The sequence below is a fragment of the Littorina saxatilis genome, linkage group LG3 (assembly GCF_037325665.1).
Source record: "Littorina saxatilis isolate snail1 linkage group LG3, US_GU_Lsax_2.0, whole genome shotgun sequence".
In the NCBI taxonomy this organism is placed as follows: Eukaryota; Metazoa; Mollusca; class Gastropoda; order Littorinimorpha; family Littorinidae; genus Littorina; species Littorina saxatilis.
This window is the reverse complement of record NC_090247.1, coordinates 38,399,793-38,423,171: the sequence shown is the minus strand read 5'-3', so window position 1 is coordinate 38,423,171 and position 23,379 is coordinate 38,399,793. Positions and strand designations below refer to the sequence as shown.

At 40.1% G+C, this 23,379-nt stretch overlaps 2 protein-coding genes across 3 annotated transcripts; one reads left to right on the top strand and one right to left on the bottom strand.

Moving 5' to 3' along the window:
- The first annotated feature begins 196 nt into the window (after positions 1–196).
- On the top strand, positions 197–6,310 carry LOC138962301 (ubiquinone biosynthesis O-methyltransferase-like). The gene is made up of 5 exons (XM_070334056.1): positions 197–457; positions 1,781–2,060; positions 3,521–3,763; positions 5,119–5,278; positions 5,793–6,310. Exons 1-5 carry the CDS (start codon positions 222–224, stop codon positions 5,906–5,908), a joined length of 1,035 nt encoding a protein of 344 aa, XP_070190157.1. The 5' UTR covers positions 197–221; the 3' UTR covers positions 5,909–6,310.
- A 589-nt stretch (positions 6,311–6,899) lies between these two features.
- On the bottom strand, positions 6,900–23,162 carry LOC138962300 (microtubule-associated tyrosine carboxypeptidase 1-like). 2 transcript variants are annotated; one of them, XM_070334054.1, is made up of 6 exons: positions 22,060–23,162; positions 19,844–19,994; positions 19,235–19,403; positions 15,203–15,370; positions 14,573–14,850; positions 6,900–8,620 (listed from the first exon to the last, which is right to left on the bottom strand). In XM_070334054.1, the coding sequence occupies exons 1-6, from the start codon at positions 22,458–22,460 to the stop codon at positions 8,384–8,386; spliced, it is 1,404 nt and encodes a 467-aa protein (XP_070190155.1). In that variant the 5' UTR covers positions 22,461–23,162; the 3' UTR covers positions 6,900–8,383. The 2 variants fall into 2 exon arrangements, with proteins under 2 accessions (XP_070190155.1, XP_070190156.1); XM_070334055.1 differs by lacking the exon at positions 6,900–8,620 and adding an exon at positions 9,559–10,890.
- Between the last annotated feature and the right edge of the window lie 217 nt (positions 23,163–23,379).

The following is a 23,379-nucleotide window of genomic DNA, read 5'->3' as shown; positions in this document are numbered from 1 at the left end:
CTTTGCGGCAAATTGCACCCCATGCTGTTGTTTCAAACTAAAGTACAGAGGCAAATCAATACGCATTAAAGAACTATAACTACTACAATAAAATCCGAGAAATCTCTTAACAAAATCTTTATTTCTGACGAGTTAGGTGAAAAGATAGTTCTTGACTGAAATGAAAAAGAGCGTCTGCTACTTCCGGAAGCCAGGGCAGGCAAGAGGTTCCAGCAAGCAAGATGTTCGTTTGTCGAACGTGCCGCCAAACAGTACAAAGTGCCACTTACGTCCAATGGCCATCCAGAGCTTGTGTCACCGCTGGCCGTGGAAGTTTTGAACAGAGAAGGGGCGTTCACAACACTCGTGTTCAATGTCAAAGCCTGAGGACAAGGCTAGTAGTATTACAAAATAAGACAAATCTTGATGTTTCGCTTACAAAGGGCGCAGGGATTTCCACTAGCTCTTCTCTTCAGGGGTAACAATGTAGTTTAGTGATGTTTTTGTAGTGTGTACAATAATTTCAGCATATGTAACACTGACACTATGTTTTTGTAGTGTGTACAATAATTTCAGCATATGTAACACTGCCACTATCTATGCTCATGATCCCACACTTAACATAACATGTCATAACACACCACAACAAAAGCGCACTGGCTATCCAGGTTTCCCAATTGCTTCGTTTCCGGCCGATTTATGTGGAGCACGTGATGCGCACAATAAACATTGGCGGTCTAGAAGTGTCGTCTGCGCAATGATCGCGGCGGCTTTCTTGACCGCCAAGGACGACCACGCACGTTGTGAGACGTCATTCGTTAGACCTCAATACGCACTCAGAGTGTATACAGGACCAGACAACTGTATACACTCCCGCTTGAACTTCCGGTCGCGAAGCAAATTTGCCATTCGACACCACTTTGCGATAGGAACGCAGAGCAGTTGATTATAAGAGTACAAAGAAATGAAAACAATCTGATGCTGCACGGCCTTTACTGTCACGTAGATTACATTTTCACATTTTCAACACTGAACCGCATCAACACGCATAGTGTCATTCGACGCCATTTTGCGAAGGTACGCTTCACTTTCGATTCGGTATGAAAGTATGCTGGGAACAAACACAGACAAAAACAAACACACACACGAAACTGATGCTTCATGGCAGTTTATTGTCCTAGTTTGGAACACACTTGGCGTGTGTATCAACCTAGAAATGGTTGTATACTAAGTGAATGTACATTATTTGCCAACCCTCGACAGTCGGACACTCCGAAAAAGAGATAGCAGAAGTCCATACGTCAGACTGGTTTTTCATTGGCTACTTCCTAACGACTTATTATGGGGCATTTCATTGGCTACAGATTTGTAACAGAGCTTTTCATTGCCGGAGTGTATAGAGACTCATCGATCCTGTATACACTCGGAGTGCGTATAGCTTTTGCCTAACAAAAAATGGCATATATAATGCCTTATAATCTTTGTCAGCCTTATGCTTGCTTTGTCGCACGACTTTTATTTGAAAAATCATTGTTCTTTTTTTGTGTTGAAAGCTGCACTTATCCTAGAATGATCTCAAATGATTTTTAATTTTTTACAGAACATGTATGTTCTCCAGTGATTTTCCAATAAGTTTTTAAAGGGTTTAGTTATACGCACATACCTATTACCTAGCACACACAGCCCCACACACACTCTTTCCCCCAAAATCACCATCACACACACAATATTTAAACAGTGCTGGAATTTCAGAACTGAACCAATGCTGCTTACAATCAAAACAGTATTGTTCTCTCTCCAGAAGTGCAGAGGAGAATGACCAGAAATTCCAGCGACCAATGGCACAGACAACGATAGATGAGGAAGAGGTGAAAAAATTCTCCAATCTAGCAGAACTTTGGTGGGATGAGGCAGGCGAGTTCGAAGCATTACACAGCATGAACGAGCTTCGAGTGCCGCTCATACGAGATGCTCTAGTCAACCAGAGACAACAGGAGTCAGAGGGAACTGTTCGACCTTCCTTGCCGCTTGAAGGCTTTCAGATTCTTGATGTTGGCAGCGGTGGTGGCATTCTTTCAGAGGTAAGATTGATTGAAGGAAAGATAAGTGAATGTTCTGAATAACAAATATTTGGCAAAATTTATGCGTTTTTGAAAAACAACACAACCTTCTTTTTTACATTTAGTCAAGTTTTGACTAAATGTTTTAACATAGAGGGGGAATCGAGACGAGAGTCGTGGTGTATGTATGTATACATGTATGTATGTATGTATGTATGTGCATGTGTGTGTGTAGAGCGATTCAGAGAAAACTACTGGACCGATGAAATTTCACATGAGAGTTCCTGGGTATGATATCCCCGAACTTTTTTTTCATTTTTTCGAAAAATGTCTTTGATGACGTCATATCTGACTTTTTGTGAAAGTTGAGGCCGCACTGTCACGCCATAATTTTTCAATTAAATTGATTGAAATTTTGGTCAAGCAATCTTCGAGTTTGCTCATTAAAGGTGTCATAAAAATCGAATTTTCACTAACAGATTTAAAAATGATTGCATCGTATTCCTCACTTTCTCCTGATTTTAAAAACATACATATGTCATGTTTACTATAAAATTGTGCTCAGAATTACAGAAAATAGGTTGAAGTAAGTACTGCGTTCGCGCGCTACGCGGAGACGAGCGTGACCCGTCTCGGCTGGTTTTACGGTGTGGTTAGTCAAGACTATCTTAATATGGTCTCGGCGATGACTGTTTTTTGGTGTTAATCTGTTACTTTGATGCCGACAGCTTGACTAAATGTTTTTATATCGCTTCACGCGACTTGTTTTTTTATGATTGTGTGTTTGCATTATACATGTAGGCTTGTGTGTGTGTGTGCGTACATTTATGGGTATGTGTGATCAAATTGAATCTTAATCTTCTAAATATTGTGCAAATTGAAACTACCGATAACATTGCATATGAGACGTTGAAATGACGGGCGCAGTGGCGTGGTGGTAAGATGTCGGCCTCCTAATCGGGAGGTCGTGAGTTTGAATCCCTGTCGCTGCCGCCTGGTGGGTTAAGAGTGGAGATTTTTCCGATCTCCCAGGTCAACCTATGTGCAGACCTGCTAGTGACTTAACCCCCTTCGTGTGTACACGCAAGCACAAGACCAAGTGCGTACGGAAAAGATCCTGTGATCCATGTCAGAGTTCGGTGGGTTATAGAAACACGAAAATACCCAGCATGCCTCCCCCGAAATCGGCGTATGCTGCCTGAATGGCGGGGCAAAAACGGTCATACAGGTAAGAATTCACTCGTGCTAAAAACATGAGTGAACGTGGAAGTCTAAGCCCATGAACGACGAAGAAGAAAGAATTAGACGTTGAAATTAAATAAATTAATTTTTCTTTGAAATTTTAGTGACTGTGTTTTACTTTAATGTCTCAACAGATCTGTGTAAGAACTAAATTAAGAAGCGTCAAGAATTTGTTGCTCTTTAGATAATCTTCCTTCATTTCTGGAAATTGAAACTTTTGTGACCTTTCTTCATTCAAGCCTCTAGCTCGCCTCGGAGCTTTGGTGGTTGGAGTGGATGCGTCAGAGGAGAACATCAAAATTGCACAGGCCCATGTCATGCACGATCCCAAAGTGGCGCGCAACATCAAGTACATTCAGGCCACCGTGGAAGATCTAGTGGGAACTGAAGCAGAGAAGTTTGACGCTGTTGTCACCTCAGAGGTGGTGGAGCATGTTGCCGACGTCCCAACTTTTGTCACCGCTTGTTGTCAACTCGTCAAGGTACAGTGGAACCCCCTTTTCAAGACCTCCCAAAATCTGAGAAAATCAGGTCTTAAGAAGGAGGGGGTCATTAAATGGGGGTACATTTACTATGAACAGAGGAAGGAGGGTTTTCTTTCTTTCTTTCTTTATTTGGTGTTTTACGTCGTTTTCTACCACGAAGGTTATATCGCGACGGGGGTAGGGGGGGAGATGGGATAGAGCCACTTGTCAATTGTTTCTTGTTCACAAAAGCACTAATCAAAAATTTGCTCCATGGGCTTGCAACGTAGTACAATATATTACCTTACTGGGAGAATGCAAGTTTCCAGTACAAAGGACTTAACATTTCTTACATACTGCTTGACTAAAATCTTTACAAACATTGACTATATTCTATACAAGAAACACTTAACACGGGTAAAAGGAGAAACAGAATCCGTTAGTCGCCTCTTACGACATGCTGGGGAGCATCGGGTAAATTCTTTCTCGTCCCAATCAATATGGGACTCCCCCTAACCCACGAGGGGTAAGAGGGTTTTATAAAGAAGGTAGTCTTAGATTGGGGGGTCTTAAAAGGGAGGTTCACTTTATTGCTGAAGTGATGTTGTCTAATGGTGGTCAAGTTTTTGAATAAGGAAGGTTTTGCATGTGTTCTGTCATATATTGTTGCTTTCGTCTTTTCTTTTGTAAATCTTTATTTTGTTCCGTTTGTTCTTTCTTTCAATTTTGTAGCAATTAGAACTTGAAGAAAAACAAACCATGATGACATTAGCAATGCTAACTTGATTTTTTTTTTAAATTCGAATTTGTGTTGTTTAGGCTTGTTCTAGTGATGGCAAAATTATTTTTCTCATGAACTAACACAATTCATATACAAGGTCATGCTGCTCAAAATAATTGCCAATAGGGGGATTTCCCTCTTGTTGAAAAGCATATTACACCCCCCTTCCCCTTCCCCCACCCCATCATCTCCCCACCTCACCACCACCCCCCTTATAACCACCCCTTACTCCCCACCGCCCCTACTCCCCAACCCCCACCCCATCATCTCCCCACCTCACCACCACCCCCCTTATAACCACCCCTTACTCCCCACCGCCCCTACTCCCCAACCCCCACCCCATCATCTCCCCACCTCACCACCACCCCCCTTATAACCACCCCTTACTCCCCACCGCCCCTACTCCCCAACCCCCCCCTACCACCACCCCCCTTATAACCACCCCTTACTCCCCACCGCCCCTACTCCCCAACCCCCCCCCCCCCCCACCCCCCCCCCCTGCCCCCATTCTTGCTCACTCTTCTTCTGCCTTACACATTGAAACTGAAAGCAGATCATTTGTGTTGATTGCTACAAAACGTTTGTTTTGCAGCCAGGTGGTTCCATATTCCTGACAACATTGAACAAGACGTACCTGAGCTACGCGCTGGGAGTGGTCGTAGCGGAGAATTTACTCCGACTCGTCTCACCTGGCACACATGACTGGAACAAGTTCATTTCGCCACAAGACCTTCAGTACATTTTGGACCAGAGTATGTACATTCCATGCATGCGTCTTCTTTTGCCTTCTTCGGCTACAACTCTCATTTTTACTGGACTTTTATGGGTATGACCATTTCAACCACGGCCTTGGTCAGTATTCAGGGGTAAAGGAACATTGCATTGTTTCTGCAGTGTAAAGGGATCTCCTTGTTTGTAAGTAACATTGCATTGTTTCAGCACTGTAAAGGGGACTGCTTGTATAGGAAAGCCAGATGTGTAGAGACAACAGTAGTAATTTGGACTGATAGTTTGATGAGATCTAGATGCAACTATTTTATGTGTGTGTGTGTGTGTACGCCTGTTTGTGTGTGTGTGTGGGGGGGGGGACTTGTCAATGATACGGAACTAGAGTGTTGAAGAACAACAACAGTGTTTGTGACCGGAAATTTATCTGAAGAGTAGTAGGTCACCTTTAGTACGTTCTTGCTGCATTGTGTAAGCTTGGGCACTTGAGCACCATAAGTTGCTCATGTAATTACTTTTTTCTCATCTGTGTATTTTCAGATGACTTTTCCACTCGGCTACTCCATGGCATGATGTACAACCCGCTAATGAAGCGGTGGTCGTGGATAAAGAACACAAGTGTCAACTATGCCATCCATGCAGTCAAAGCCACATGAGCATCATCAGATTCTTGAAGCGTCACATCCCAGGGCAATTAATAACTGTGGAGTAGGTGTGCACGATAAAGGGCCCAACTGGGTAGAAACCAAGGGCTGATTCTCATTGGTTTAAATTGAGATTTGTTAAAGATTTGAACCAATCCCACCCAATGTTTGGGTCCCACCTAGTTGGGCCCTCTCTGGTGCATACCATCCCAGGTGACATTGCATGTCACCAAAAGAGCTTGCATGTCGAAAACAATGAAGATTTTCAGGAGTGGTGATGCTGCATAATCAATGGGAGGACTCTTCACCGGTCTATACCAATAAACAGGCCTACTTTATTTCACTTGGAAAAAGTGTGCTTGTATTAAGTATATTTTTGTCTACTGGGGTATTAGTAAATTCTGTGTATGATAATACTTTGTTCCTAGTTTTGATTTGTGTAATAAATGTGGCATGTGTGTAGAATGTTGATTGTGGTTTACAAGTTTGTGTATGTTACCACGTGTGTGTGTGTGTGAGTATGTGTGTACGTGTGCTTATTTGTGGTGCTAGTAGGCATGATACATGTGAAGTTCAAGCTTCCAATGTTAAAGAATCTGTAAACTGAGTTGTGAAAAAATATTTTTTGTAAGTGTCTCTTGATCAGTGCTCATTGCATTTGTACTTGCAGGTGATTTTTAGAACTTTGATCATATAGATGAATTCCGGAAATAACTTTTGCTGCGAAAAAAAAGAGGGCAAACAAACCTCTGTGGCAAAATAGGCCAATCACTATTGAGTTGTGTGTCTTACATGTGCTTGCGACGTTTAGCAACACGCTGCTCGCTAGTGATTGGCCTATTTTGTCATGCGGGTTTGTTTGCCCTCTTTTTTTCCGCAGCTAAAGTTATTTCCGAACATCGTCTTTTGACAGAAAAAGAGAAAATAGGGCCATGCAAATATTGTTGTTATTTTTGTGTGTGTACAGTCTCGCAAGGAAAAAAGTTACAAACGTACAGTCAGATACGCTTTACTGTGAAGTTTTATTTATTATATTTTTTAAGTAAAAAAGAGTAAATGCAAGAATGTTCTGACTACTTAGTGTCATTCCCTTGCTACTGGTGAGGTAAAAACAACTAGAAATATAAACCTTAAGGTAAACACAACACATGTTGTCAAACTTCTCAGCAAAGGCTCATTTTAATGTGATATAATATGCAGTAATCGTTCGATACATGCTCTCAGTAAATTTTGTGTATATTTGATGACACAAAAAAGGAGTAGAACTCCTGTATAATTGCAATGCTGAAAAGTAACAATAGTTGATAAACAAATTTTCCTTATAATAAAAATAAAAGGTGATAAAATGCTATAAATGTACACTGTACATAAGATTCAACTACATGACAATTGACATCAACAATTGCATAGAAAAGCTGTGCATCACAAACAAGTTAAGCAAACAGGATAAATGATTATTCAAGAACATAAACATATTTTGCGGGAAGTTTAACATTTCATCTGTTTTCCAATACTTGAGGGAATAATGATGAAAGTAAATTTGATTATTTGCATCATTATCAAATTCAATATGTGCATAAGAAAGTGTGTGCCTGCCGTTGCGTGTCTGTGTGCATACCAATGTATGCTAGGTGTGCTCAGAATTTGTAAAAACAATAAAATAATAAACATAAAAAGTAGATACAAATTTTCTGTTGGTGCCAAGACCAAGATGAAACTGAGCACAAAAAGCATTTATAAAATAGTTGTTAAACAAATCTGAAAAGAATATCAAATAATTCAAATTAAATTTCTTGAGATTTTTTATTACATTTACATTGTATAATGTTTCTAGGCAGAACATAATGTAAATATTTAGTTTTCTGAAATGTTGAGGAGCTACGACTGCTTTGCTAGAGTAATTGATCTCCACAAAAATATTTATAGATTAAAGTTTCTGCTATCCTCCAAACAATGCAAGTGACATGTGTTACACAAACTGAAATCTAACTGGCATCTGGAATGAAATCAGGTGATCACAGATACAGAAAAATAAGCATGAACAGGTCCTGCACTTTAAATTAATAAATATAATGCGGTTACAATGTAGTTGAAAGAAAAATATAAATATCACATGTGACAAGACACTAACTGTCTCATTGCTGTTTGGCCTGGTGTTTTAATCAGTACATGTATTATATGTTGCATATAACGGAGTGTGGCAGTACAATGGAACCCCCCTTTTAAGACTTACCCCTTTTAAGATCCTTTTTTCTGATATATTCTCACTATAAGGTCTCTAAATGTACATACAGAGGGATGTACATACAGAGGGATGTACATACAGAGGGATGTACATGTAAATATAGACTTAAGACCTGATTTTCTCAGATTTGCGGCAGTCTAAACAGGGCGGTTCCACTGTAAAACACAAATTAACCCCTAACAGTAATAAATAGAAAACTGAACAACCTGCATCAAACTACTTTATTACCTGAAGTTGTGAGATCAAATTATGGGAACCAGTATTTTCGTAACACAAAAGCTTACAATGTGCTGGTAAGCAGTGACGGTAACCAGAGCTGTGCAATCTAAAATAGCTGTCAGTATCTGCCAAGGATCAGCACCAAAGTTAAGCAATAGCAAAGCAGCCGCTAACAGCACAATGGCAACAGCTGTGCTGGATACTACTGTCAGGCTCTTTGGTGATAACCATTCCTGAATGTCTGGCCACATGTCTGGTACCTATGCCACAGAATGGAAAATAATGTACATACTGGAAGTGGAACGTACGTAGAAGAAGAAGAAAGAATGCAAAAAACACAAATCTTGCATTCTTCCCTGTTTCCTCACAACAAACCTATAGTGAAAATATAAGTAATGGCAATTGAGAGTTCTTAAACCAAAATGAGCCTACTGTAGTAACAATCTTGGGTACACAACATTACGGTACATATGCGGCACAATTGCAATACAAGTATACAATATACTTGCAACTTGTTCGAAGGGGTTTACTCACTTGAATCATGAATAAAGTTTTAATATATATAACAAACGCCAATAAGCTGTAATCTATAGCTCCGAATGTATAAAAAAAGAATAGTCACTCGATAGCGATCGGATAGCATATCATCCACACACATGTCCCTAATAGGAAAGCTTCCTGTGAGGATGTACATGTAAAGCCACCCCTATGCTTTTATCATAGCGATCGGAACAATGTGCAGCTATCACAGAGAAGCATGTGAATTCAACAACAACAGCGCTTGACTAGAATTTATCAGATAAAAGCATCTATATATGGCACACACATGACTATGAAAATGTGTAAATAAACTCTACACACAACGCCAATACATGAGTTCTATGAATAATTCACCTGCCAGTCAATGGCAATGCAAGCTTCTTCTTCTTCTGCGTTCGTGGGCTGAAACTCCCACGTGCACTCATGTTTTTTGCACGAGTGGAATTTTACATGTATGACCGTTTTTACCTCGCCGCTTTCGGAGGAAGCATGCTGGGTATTTTCGTGTTTCTATAACCCACCGAACTCTGACATGGATTACAGGATCTTTTTCGTGCGCACTTGGTCTTGTGCTTGCGTGTACACACGGGGGTGTTCGGACACCGAGGAGAGTCTGCACACAAAGTTGACTCTGAGAAATAAATCTCTCGCCGAACGTGGGGACGAACTCACGCTGACAGCGGCCAACTGGATACAAATCCAGCGCGCTACCGACTGAGCTACATCCCCAGGGTCGGACCCAGGGGGGGTGTTCCAGGGGTTCCGGAACCCCACCCCTGGAAAAAGCATGTACCTTGCTTTGAGTGTTTTTTGGTTTTTTTACTAGTTTTAGCACCAAAACAATGCTGCTCTTAACCCTCAAAACAAGGCCCAGAATGCACCAGATTGCTCAGATTTTAACCGTTTTTCAAAAATTTTCCGGAGGAGCATGCCCTCGGACCCCCCTAGTTCGCGCGCCTGCAAGCAGGCGCGCGCTTGTGGCTTCGCCACTTCGCTGATTTGCCCCCCCAAAAAAGGAGGAACCCCCCCCTTACAACTCATTTGGTCCGGCCCTGATCCCCGCCCCGCAATGCAAGCTATAAGCCTTTGTAAATGAAAAAGCAAAGAAATCAGTCTGTAAAAAAAAAAAGTGAAAAACACTTTTGATATTATCTGCATGTATTTAAAACGCTTTACTGTTTCAAGAGAGTGAGATAAATTATCAAGTGAAAGTTTAATGCTACTACAGTTTACGAATGTTTTGTAATACAATGTAGTAAAGTCTTCCTGGTACGATTGTATGTGGTGAAAGTTGGATTAATATTCATACATATTCACAAGTGTACATAATTAAAAGGAACATAAATTGTTTGCGTGTTCTCTCATTGAATGTGAGCGCGAGAAAAGTAGCCCGAATAGGTAAGCATACTTTCTTTCCTTTTTTTTTTTATACACATAACAGATTGGGAATTAATCTTAAAAAAAAATATATGTTCTCTCATTGAATGTTGAGAAACAAATTTAGCTTGAATAGGGAATATTTTCTTTTTTCACACAAACTGATTATGAATTCAATTTAAAATCACCACAAAGAAAAAGGTACATTTTTAAATTTGAGATATTCCTCAAACCATTCTAAAACTATACGTTTACAGGTAACAATCTGATCAACTGTACGATCTCATCAACTAAATATACACACACACACACACACATGCACACACACACATGCACACACACACACATGCACAAAAGAAAGCTATAAGGTGTGCTAGAAATACTGCAAATAAATTAAAAATAAATCATGTAACTTTCTTGTGGTCTACAAACTCTTTCATACATTTTCTACTTCTTAGTTTTCTGTGTGCTAGATCTGCTAGGAGACTGCGCATAAAATTCATTTTAGCCAGGACAAGATCAGTTAAGAGAAGGAAGAATTAAAGCATAATAGTTAAATGAAAGCTACCCATGCAGTCATGTTCATTCAAAAGGGCCAGCACCATGCTGGCAGCTGAAACCAAAATAATAATCAAAAACATGTTCAGAGGCTTGTGGATGATAACAACATTTGCCAGACATCAAGAGGTTGATACTGTTGGTATGATCATTTTGTCAAGAATTTATGGATTTGTTTTTTTTAAATTTTTTTATCTGAATCAGCAATCATTTCCTTTCCAGATTGAAAATTGACACTCTTTTGCAACATATCATTCATGTGCTTGTTATTAGAAATAAAATACATACATGTACCATGCGTTTGCTTGTAATCAGAAATGCATCTCATTCTTATTGATGCAGCAAAACTTTGAATTGACATAATTCTGTTTGCAAAAGTGTTATAAGTTGTTGAAAGCAAATGCTTATACGACTCTCTTTCGCTATGTCCATTAGGGTTTTGTAGGTCTTAAAAAGATGATTCCACTACCTATGACCCCCCCTCCCCCCCCCCCCCCCCCCAGCTTCATAAAATAATGTTGAAGAGAACTTTCACGTCCGACTGGTTGACATAAACTTGATCCTTATGTGACCTAATCAATCCATTCAACCCTAAGAAAATTTCACATATATATTCAAACCAACCTATTTCCCATCACCATCACTAGCCTGACATTTTCAAACATCCACCAAAGCATTTTAGAAAAAAGAGATTTTTTTTGTAACAAGAATCATAATAATTAGTCATTTTCTTTCCCAAATTGAGTTTTGGCTAGCCCAGACAAAATCAATCAAAATATGTATACACTCAGACACTTGAGTGACCTCATTTCTGACACTATTATGACATCCTAACATGATGTCATAACCAACAGTCTAGGGAAGACTGACTAAATAAAAAAAAAATGACATCATAGCTTAATAAGGTCAAGACTGATATCCTTGACAACTCAGTGGATTATTTTCAGTGGTGAAAATCTTTTCCAGCAAACATTTTCATGCTGGGACTCTAAAATTTGATGAAAACAAGCCAAATTTAGGTCATGTCTGCTGATCACTAACAAATTTGAAGGCTTTTGCTCCCACAATAACTGAGAAAACCTCAATGTAAAGCTTTTACATACATGACCCCGCTGTGACCCCAAAATTTGACAGGGGTCAACCAAACTAGGGTCACGTCGGTAGATCATTAAACCCTTGAAGTGTTCAAAGTTTCAAAGCTCTAGCTTCACAAACCCCTGAGATAACGTCAATGTTGACTTATTATGAATCGCACATGACACCAGGTGTGACCCCAAAACTTGACGAGGGTCAATCGAACTTACGTCAAGTTGGTAGATGATCAAACCCTAGATGTGTGCATAGTATGAAAGCTCCAGCTTCAAAAACATCTGAGATAACCTCAACGTTAAGTTTTCATGAAACAAACATGACCCCGCTGTGACCCCAAAAATAGACGAGGGTCAACCAAACTGGGGGCACTTTTTGAGATCATCAAACTCTAAGAGTGTGCAAAGTTTCAGAGGTCTAGTTTGAAAACCTTCCGAGATAACCTCAACGCCAAGTTTTTTGTCCACGGCCCGACAGACGGCCGGCTGGCCGGACAGCTGGCTCATGGCCGCCCACACAACCGGACACATATGATTCCTAATACTCACCAATTACTCAGGTGAGTAAAAAAATCATTTATTTTTGTATCAACATCAACAAGCGGTTTGGACACAAACATTAAGATGTAAACCATGCACCCTCCCAGCCCATTCTGCAGATAAAAATGAATGATAAGGCAGTCAACATTCCCAATGATAGAATTTGATAGATATTACATAAACAAATAAACACACTGTCTTCTTCTAAGCTTTGTATTTATAAAATACATTAGGCCAAAAAAAAAAAAATGTCTGTTTACGGTAACTCGACCGACCCTAGTTTTTAGGCCCGACCCTAATCTTTTTTTTTTGGATCGTCTGAAAACAAAAAAAACCCGCATCCAAAATAGAGCTGTTTGCGCTCAAACAGCAGACGACAGAAGGGAGGTAAGCTCAAAGTACTGTTAGGAGTAAAAATTCCTGAACAATAATCTTAGTTATGTTGGGCAAAAACAGGGATTGATGAGAAGAAATGAACTGTGAAACATCATAGAGAGGAGAGAAGAAAAAAAAAGAAGAAAAAAAGAAAAAAAATTGAAAAAAAAAAAAAAAAAAAAAAAAAAAGCCGACCTACCGACCCTATTTTTTCACCCTATGTTACCGTAAACAGACCTATTTTTTTTTTTAGGCCTAATGAACCTGTTGAAGTAATGCATTTTTAGATATCAGCTAATTTTGATATTTTCCCGCACAAGCAGATGCCTGGTCCTTTCTGGGCAGGGATTTGGGGGGACGGTGGGGGTTGGGGTGGGTGGTGGTTTAGACAATGTCAGTCACTTCAGGCATCGTATCGCAGTAAAGAATGACAACTTTAGTCAGATTTTATCTTCTCCACATGAGTACTTCTTACATAACAACAACCTGGGGCGGATAGCTTCTGATGGGATTTGAACCTTATATGGATCCTTGTCCACAGCCTGATGCGATAACCACTGCGTCACATTGGTTGATTGCGTTTAGGTATATATGATATACCGGTATATGAACATGATGTTGAAAACACATGACTGAGATTTTCAGTTATGCAAGACAGATTACTGAAGATCCTGAGATGTGTGACTCGATCGGGCCATTTGCGTCTTACTGAGCTGCTTGCTCGCTGCCAGGCTAAGAGGTAGGGTCCATGGTGGGCTCAAAAGTCGCCCGACTGTGAACACAACGTGTCATTCCCAAATCCCCGATTTGCTCAAGACTGATGGGGGGCGCGTCTGCAACTGTTAGGGAAGAGGGTGAAGGTGTAGAAAAAGAAGGGGGCAAAGAAAGAAGCCATGATTTAATGTCTTCGCTTGGGCTGAGCCTACTGACTAAGGAGGAACTGACGCTGCCTGCGATCTCAAATGCTATGGATGATGCTGAGACATCACACTTTATTTTATTATTACAACTAAATGAACTCCTTCTTGAGCGAGGGCTTGAGCTTGGCCTTTCCATTCTATTTAAATTGAGGGGAGCAAGCTTGAGTTTGTCTACTTCACTGGTGCTACTTTTGGGTCGCTTTGTGCCCTTGATGGGAATCCGTGACTTTGTCCTTATATCAACAGAAGACAGTGGGTATTGCCCACGTACGTAAACGCCTGAGACACTGGGAAACACATGTGTAGAAAATTCATCAGAGCTGGGGAGGGAAACCTGGCTGACAGTATTCACACAGGGAGTGTTCTCTATGGATTTCAAGTGAGGGATGCATGCATGTTTCTTCAGGCTAGGAGACGAAGAATTGTTTCTGCCCTCTAAACATGCTCTGCTGTCCATTGCATTGTTGACAAGTTTCAGCAGCACAGTGTCTTCTGCAGATTTCAAACAAGGACCATTTTCTTTCAGTGCATAAGCACTTTCATTTTTCACATGAGCACCAGAATCAGAAACTTTTGTGTCAGAGACATCAGTACTCAGATTTTCCGTAGCATCAGAATCAGAAACAATTGTGCCAGAGCTTGAATCTTTCAGATCAGAGCTATGCTGTCTGTCACACAAAACGAACTCTCCTGGGTCAATGCATGAAAATCTGGCAGGCCGCTCACATGCTTTTATAGGTACAGTGGCTTTGGACTTCTCAGACCCTGATCCAAGCTTGGAAATAGATGCTCGCAACTTTTTTCTTCTTCTCACCTTTTTGTGCTTGCGGATTCCTGATTGGCGCTCCTTGAGACGCAGAAGGTAGGACTGTGACGGACCGTGTGAGGGATGTTCAAAGAACAGACCGTTGAGGATTGCAATGCTTTTCAGTTGCTTACGGTACGACTCCATGTCCTGCATGATGGCCGGCAAACACACGCTTCCCAGTCGCGCCATGCGCTTGACCCGAGCCACCTCATCATAGCAGATTTTGCCAGTCATCAGGAGTTTGAAATTGATGTTGTCAATGTTGCGTAGAATTGCCACAGCTCCTGTAATGTCCCAGACAGCATGATAAGTGATCCTGTTCTATGTACAAAGACTGTATTTGTTACTTTTTTTGATGGTCATCATGCCAAATGGAAGAAACTTTTGTTGCCCTTTATTACTCCAAGCCCGTCCTTAATTGACCCCAAATTGACCCCAAATTGACTTTGCATCGACTTCGCAAAGTCTTTTTTACCGATAACTCTTTGTGTGGCCAGTTTTGCAAAGTATACTTTGCGTTATGTATTCTGCATGCCTCAGTGTGTGTGTGTGTTTGTGTATGTGTGTGTGTGCGGGTGCATGCATAGGTCCAACTCTGTGTGTTTCTGCACATCTTTTCATTCCAACACCAAATACCTTCAAAGTAGCACTGATCCTTCCCATATCCACCCAGGTCATTCGAATCGATAAGGCCCCGCTTGACTCTCATCACATGCTTCCATCTCTGTTCTGGATTGTGCAGAAACTGGCCCAGGTGGTCAAACAGCTGTTTGAAATTCATCTCAGTTGATTTGCAGGAAGTGTCTGAAAGATGAGAGGCATTGAATTTATACTGTCAAAGCTACATAATTTAAATGTCAGACTAATGTTTACCTTTGTGTATGCATGCGTTTGCGTGAAACATTTTTCTTATTGTCAGCATCTCAAACAGTCTGTAGCAATGTACTATTGCTATGACCCCCCCGAACACACACACAAACTTAAAGCAAGGTAATCGATTTTTTTCTTTAAAGACTATGTGGCAGTTCAATAGTGCAAACTGTACTTGAAGGACAGATTTTTTTGACATATTTGAACTTCACCCATAAATTATACATGTACCATGAACTGCTATGTTCTCGTTTTCTCTCTCTCCTTCCCTTTTGAAGCAGAAACAGGAAGTATATACAACAAGACGAATACCCGCTTAGCCGGCTTCGCCGGGAAGAAGTAGAGCCGAATACCCGGCTTTGCCGGGTGAGTGGTGCACCGTACGCCGGCTTTGCCGGGTGAGTGGCGCACCGTACGCGATTGACGCCACACGAAGGAAGGGAGATAAACGCGCAAAACACTGGAGAAGATAAGGAGCGTTGTGGACAGTGACCTTCTAAAAATAGTAACGGGAATATGGATTGAGCGTTGTGGACAGTGACCTTCTAAAAATAGTAACAGGAATATGGATTGACGCCACACGAAGGAAGGGAGATAAAATGCAAAACACTGGAGAAGATAAGGAAGAGTTACTGGGAATGGATGAACAGGAAAACCAAAATCGGTTCAGCGCTGCGCGCTGAGAGCACGTGTTGATAATTCTCATCAACCAGATTGTGTCCGGGGTGTACCTGAATATGCCCACCAAATTTGAAGCAGATCCATCGAGAACTTTGGCCGTGCATCGCGAACACACAGACAGACAGACAGACAGACACAAGTCGTATATGACTAAGTGCCAAAAGGTGCTCACAGAACAGAAGACGACTTTGTTTTACAATAAAAATGTTTCTAAAAACGTGTGTCTGCTGAAAATTGGTGTGTGTGTGGATGAATGTGCGAAGAGATAGTGGACATAATTTCGTGTGTCTGACTTGAACGGTTTTGAAGTTATCTTTGTTTAAAGTCAAAAATAACGCCAAAACCGGCCATCTGAAAACGGACATCGTGATACCTCGTGTTTTGAATATGCCACAGAAAAATAACAAGAAGCACAAATGAATTGCATTTAGTTTGATTGAATGCCTGAAACATCGCTTTACAGACGAGACCAAACGTCAAATCTAAATCTCGAGAGAATTTTTTTTTTTCGATAACCGAATTTTAAGGTGTCGCACGCAAGATGTGTCGTCATCACGGCATACATTTTTCAATCGCAGATATTTACTAAATTTCTTTTTCAAAAACTCTGGAATTGATGTCGACACGTCAAGCGATAACGGTGTATCAAACTGCTGTCTTTCAAGTAATCCAGCAAAGACTGCAGAACTTTTGAACAGCATTTTTGAAAACGATTTGAAAATTTCGTCATATCTTGCGTGCGACAAAATGTTCGGTAATTAACGGTTATTTTCTTTTAAAAACAAAATTTACATGTACAAAGATCTACTTCATCTACGGAACCACGTGACACATTCTGTGTTCAAAATTTGTGAAGAAATCACGAACCACGAATGCGCTATCAAGTGTTGAAATTATGTCGTCAACATCTTTTCAGATCTTGCGTGCGACACCATCTTGCGTTCAACATAAAATGTCACTACCTTATCGAGTTTAATGGGTAAAACTAACTATTTGTTGTCTTAGTTTAATCTTCTTAATTAAAAGCGTAATAAAACCGAACTTCCAAGATGAATTTTAATTGAGATTAGCGAAAGAGCGGGCACGCAAGTCGACCTTAAAGTAAAAGAATGATAACAGTGTTGTCTTGCGTGCAACACATTGTCCAAAAAGGAAAATGTATATTTTTCTCAGACGTTTTTTAAGTTGAAACCTTGAAACTTCACACACATTTGGGGTTTAATCGCCCCCATGCATGGTAAAAGTCTTGTTGACCCTTGTCAGATTTCAAGGTCACGGCTGGGTCACATGTGGTTCAGAAAACGGATGAAACATATTTTTTCAGAGATTTTTGAAGCTAGAACCTTCAAACTTCAAACAACGCTTTTGCTTAATGATTGTTCAACATGGAGAATTCAAGGTTGATCCTTGAGAAATGTGAAGGTCATAGCAGGGTCTCGCGTGGGTAAAAAAAAAAAAAGGAAATTGTATTGAACTTCAATTTATATAAAACCAAAGTCTGGTTGATCTGTTTTAAGATTTAAGGTCAAATCTGTTATTTAAGGTCAAATCAAATAGAAATTTGTTGATGCTTAAATCTTTGAAACTTCCAACAGGTTTGAGGTTTGACAACTTCTGGACTTTGAAATCTGGTATGGTTGATCCTGGTAATATTAATTAGTCAAAACATCAAGATCAACAATTATAAAATAAGCACTTTCACCAATGTCAAGTGAGCAATAGCAGCAAACGTGAGTCTTATAAAGATTATCACTTTTTGTGTGACCTCAACTTGACCCCTCTGAATGCTCTCAATCATGGAAATTGACCACACTTTGATTATAACCAAACAACATCAAAACTTTGGAATGTGTGAAGTTTCAAAGGTGTTGCTTAAAAGGCGTTCGTGAAAATGACAATTGTATGTGTCTGACTTCAATGCGACCCCGCTGCGACCTTGACGTTTGATTTTATCAACCAGACTTTCATCATGTGTGAATGACTTCAAACACTATAAAACTAGTTGAAGAAATTGACAATTTTTCAAAGTTTAAGCCAGATGGCACTGCTGTGACCTTGAAATTTGACAAACATTAACCAGGCGGTCACCTTTTTTAGAAAATATCCTTAAAGGATCTTTAACCTTACTGTGACCTTGGAATTTGATGAGGTTTAATTTAACTTGCATAGTGTGCCAAGTTTCAAGGCCCTAGCTTCAAAAACATATGAGAAAACCTCATTGAAAAATGTATATGTTTGACCTCAACGCGACCCTGCTGTGACCTTGACTTTTTCAACCAGACTTTAATCGTGTGTGAACATTATACACTAGAACTGTGTGTATTTTCAAAGCTCGTGCTATAAACGCGCTGAATAAATTGAAAATATTCCACATTTGGACCAGATGTGACCCCGCTGTGACCTTGAACTTTGACAAAGATTAACCAGCAGGTCACTTTTAATGAGGTTTTATAAAAATGCTGAAAGTATGTGAAGTATGTAAAGTCTAACTGATCTAGTATTAAAACATGTAAGACGTGAAAACAACAATTTTCCAGTTTGCAAAGGAAATTTAACCTCGCTGTGACCTTGAAATTCAATGTTGTTTAATGTGATGTGCACCATACCTGGAGGTCATTATACTTTGGTTGTGTGCCAAGTTTCAAAGCTCTAGCTTTAAAAACGTGCGAGATAACCTTAATGCTATGACTCAGTGCCGTTTTGAATGATATAACGAACAAAATTATCGTTATTTGTAAAATCATTTGGGTAAATTTATCTTTTCTTTTCGTAATTGGGTTCCAGCATCTGTTGTCTTAACAAAAATCACAATATCAGTCGTGTTTGTCAACTTTTATTTTTTAGCCCCTTTGTCCGCTTTTCGTGCGCACCTTTTGGCACTTAGTCATATATATATATATAGAAGATGAAGCCTCTGTTTTAAGACCCATCATTCTAAGACCCCTTCTGTTTTAAGACCTTGTTTTTTAAGACTTTATCTCCATAAAGTCTATGTACATTCAGTACATGGTATTAAATACCTTAAATTTAAGAATTCCTTTTGTAAGACCAAAGTTTCTCAGATTTGTTGAGGTCTTAAAAGAAAGGTTTCACTGCACTAATTTGACTGCAACTCACAGTAGACAAGGGCAGACAACCAAAGATACTTTTCTTTGGCTCTCAGTAATGTGTTTATGGAAGCTAAACCCTCCTCTGTGCACAAGCTTTCAAAAGAGCCAACACCGCGAAGACCAAACTTTTTCCTGTCATAGAACCAAGGCTGAAAACCATCGTTGTATGAGCGATACTGGGCTTTTGTTAAGGAGCAAAAGGTAGTTCTGATCATGCTGTTGTCATAATAACCTGTACTTGACATATATCATATGTAGTGAGGCTAATTAGACAAACAATGATGAATACTAAGACTTTATTATTATAAATTATAAAATTTATTTATTATAGTAAGAGTAATACAAATACTCAGGTGAATCAAAAATGCAATGTTTCCGATTCCCCTTCCGACCCTATTTTTTCCTACCCATCTAGAACTTATTTTGACCCTAATAACATTGATTAACAAATGACATAACTTGATTTTGCAGACTTTACAAAGTTACTCGTCTCCGACATCCAGGGGACACAGCTCACACGATACCCAACCAATAACATTAAGCAACATGCGCCTGCATACACAAGGGTCAAATGTTCAGGATAAATTTACTGAAACATGTGAATTTGTAAGGATACAAAATGTGTTCCAATTTCATGGTCCATGAGGCACCGGAGTCCAAATTTTCGAAGGTAAGGATTCTCATCTGTGCCATTTAACCAGAGGGAGTATCTGCGGGCCTCTGGCTTATTGCACTTGAAACTGTAGCCTTTCCATATCATCCGAGCACTGAAAAGAAATACACCACAAATTACATGTTAAAAATTTGCTTTCTAATATTCATATCAAATTTTAACATTGCATGCGTAAGATAGAAACAAGTCGCGTAAGGCGAAAATACAATATTTAGTCAAGTAGCTGCCATTTTTCAGCAAGACCGTATACTCGTAGCATCGTCAGTCCACCGCTCATGGCAAAGACAGTGAAATTGACAAGAAGAGCGGGGTAGTAGTTGCGCTAAGAAGGATAGCACGCTTTTCTGTACCTCTCTTTGTTTTAACTTTCTGAGCGTGTTTTTAATCCAAACATATCATATCTATATGTTTTTGGAATCAGGAACCGACAAGGAATAAGATGAAAGTGTTTTTAAATTGATTTGGACAATTTAATTTTGATAATAATTTTTATATATTTAATTTTCAGAGCTTGTTTTTAATCCGAATATAACATATTTATATGTTTTTGGAATCAGCAAATGATGGAGAATAAGATAAACGTAAATTTGGATCGTTTTATAAATTTTTATTTTTTTTTACAATTTTCAGATTTTTAATGACCAAAGTCATTAATTAATTTTTAAGCCACCACGCTGAAATGCAATACCGAACCCCGGGCTTTGTCGAAGATTATTTGAACAAAATTTCAATTAATTTGGTTGAAAAATGAGGGCGTGACAGTGCCGCCTCAACTTTCACGAAAAGCCGGATATGACGTCATCAAAGACATTTATAAAAAAAAATGAAAAAAACGTTCGGGGATTTCATACCCAGGAACTCTCATGTCAAATTTCATAAAGATCGGTCCAGTAGTTTAGTCTGAATCGCTCTACACACACACACACACGCACACACGCGCACACACACGCACACACGCACACACACCACGACCCTCGTTTCGATTCCCCCTCGATGTTAAAATATTTAGTCAAAACTTGACTAAATATAAAAAGAGGAATTGCTCACTTACACCGAGACCAAAGTCTGAATTATTGAAAGAATGGTTATTCTGAACACTTACCCCCCCCCCCCCCCCCCCCCCCCCTCCCCCAATAAATTTCATTGTTTTGCCTGTATCGCTAGTTTTCCGCTCGAGCAGTTTTCTTTGTTTCGTAATGTAGCGCTTCGGCGCTGTGTGCGTGCTTTGTGACATCAGAGCTAGAGTAGTCTCCCCTAAGGAACTGGTTGTAAAGTTATATACCATGCAGGCCATTTCGCAGTGTAAGATGTTCCGGAACGATTTACCGCCGCGCCTGTGAAACCCTTCGCATACCGTGAACAATCAGCGGCGTTGCGCGGTGACTCTTGTAGGTAGTGCACAGGAAACAAAAATGGCGGCTGAAGTGTTTAAAGTTTTGGTTTCATTTCGACATCGAAACTTTCTTTAACTTCGACTGTTCTAGTGCACCAATTACATCAATTAAGAAATGATGAAAAAGTATTTTAACTCTAGATCATTTTGAAGTAAACTATGACTGAAAATGTTTCTTATAACGATCGTATTCTACGACTTTGTCATCAAAAATTTCTTCGCTTGTAATCAATGCCTGTTTCGTCTGTCAAACTCAATCATTGGCTAACATTCATCCGCCATCTTGAATCCGCCCGCACAAAAGCATGTTGTTTCCAAAGCACAGAAAGCAACTTCTGAGGGCGCTCTTGCAAAAAAACACAGGGCATAAGTTATCGGCCTTGTCACTCTTCCATGGCTGCAGACCATGAGGCGTGACTGGCGTCTTCAGCAATCTATTCTGTAGGGGATTAGTCCTGTCTCCCCATTGCCCCCTCTCTCTTTTCTTGGTAGTTCAGGTTTACTGCTGAATGTTTGTTATGGTTATTAGGCATAGTTATGCATGGTGCGTTTACACTTTTTTATGTCATGTACTTATAATGTGGTTTTTTTTTCATGTGTCAACAGACACTGCCTTCTGGTATATATGTTAATAAAAGACAAGTTACTGCAACCCCTGTCTTGGCGTTTCAGTTGAATACTTCCTGATCAGTAACACCCTTTCCACTCCACATTCTCACACAGAAAAGAGGCTCTATGGGAATACCCTTGATTTTTCTGGGCTTACCTGCAATTCATCTCATTGGACCAGTAGACTGTAAGCGATTCCTGCAAGTTGTTCTCACTGATATACTCCAGCAGGATCTCATTGGCTTCATCCTGTGAAATACGTGGTCCATAAGTTTGATCAAGATAGGCCTCTCCGGTCCTGAACTCTCGCTTAACTGTGCGAAGAATGTACTCTGCCTCTCCGAGAAGGTCAAAACGAATTTTTCCACTGGTTTTGGCTGCTAACTCCTCCACAACAGATGTGTCCCCTGCTACAACAAACACTGGAGTCTTTCCTTGCTTTAGAAACCGGTTCTTTTGCTCCTGCAAGTTGTTTGATGTCTCTGGGTCGGCTAAACCTTTGGTCATGGGTTGAATCCGGATAGTAGGACTCTGGTAGACCTTGTGCTTCTTCCTCATTGTTGGTTGTTTGATTGTAATTTGCACAGTTTTAAAGTCTGAGCAATGCAGAAAAAGTCAAATGTGTTCACCACACTCTGGCATCTACATACCAGAACTCTGAGTTAATATCATTTCTGCTGCGATTTGAAGCATCATAAAAAAGAGCAAAGTACGTGAGACCGGAGTAGGCTATACATATATATTATCAGTTAATGCTGACACACCCTTTTCGGTAAACCTCTGTGTGAAGATGTTGCTTTCTTCAGAGTTCAGTGAAAAGGAGACAGCTCCAGTCAGCATGGCAAAAAAGTTTTAGTGACTCATTTTGTCCAGCACATCTATCATTTAGCAAGTCGATCAAATGTGTGTTTGGTGCCTCTTTTCTAATTTTGAAGTTCACACCAGAACGATCGGTAAGTAGGCAATAGCTGTCAGCGAAGGACGATCGGATAGTCGGCTTCAGCTAACAAAAGGGCAGCATCGTTAGCAGAAGACACGGACACCCCTCCTTGTCAGATGGCGCCAAGGTATTCACGCGAGCTTCCCATTGCAACTGTGCGTGTTTCTGCTGAGTTTATGGCCCTTCAACTTACTGTGGCAGTTCGTTGAACTGACCAAAATCACCCTACAGCGGGAAAGTTGCAACAGACTAGCTCAGATGTAAAAAATGAGCCAGCTCTTGGCTAGCGGTCCGCCAAGTCTTTCCCTACACCGCCATGTTTAAACCGTACGTGGTAACTATGGAAGCGTCATCACATCCGGTTTTTAAGAAATGACTTTGAATACAAATATTTAAAAACAAATACAAATACGAAGACGCGGTAATGAAAACAATCTTTGTTCATAGGTGATATTTACGTTTGTTTTTCTGCATATTTTGGATTACTCGCTGAAGTTTCTTAATACATGATTTGATTCCCTGTATCAGTGCTGACCA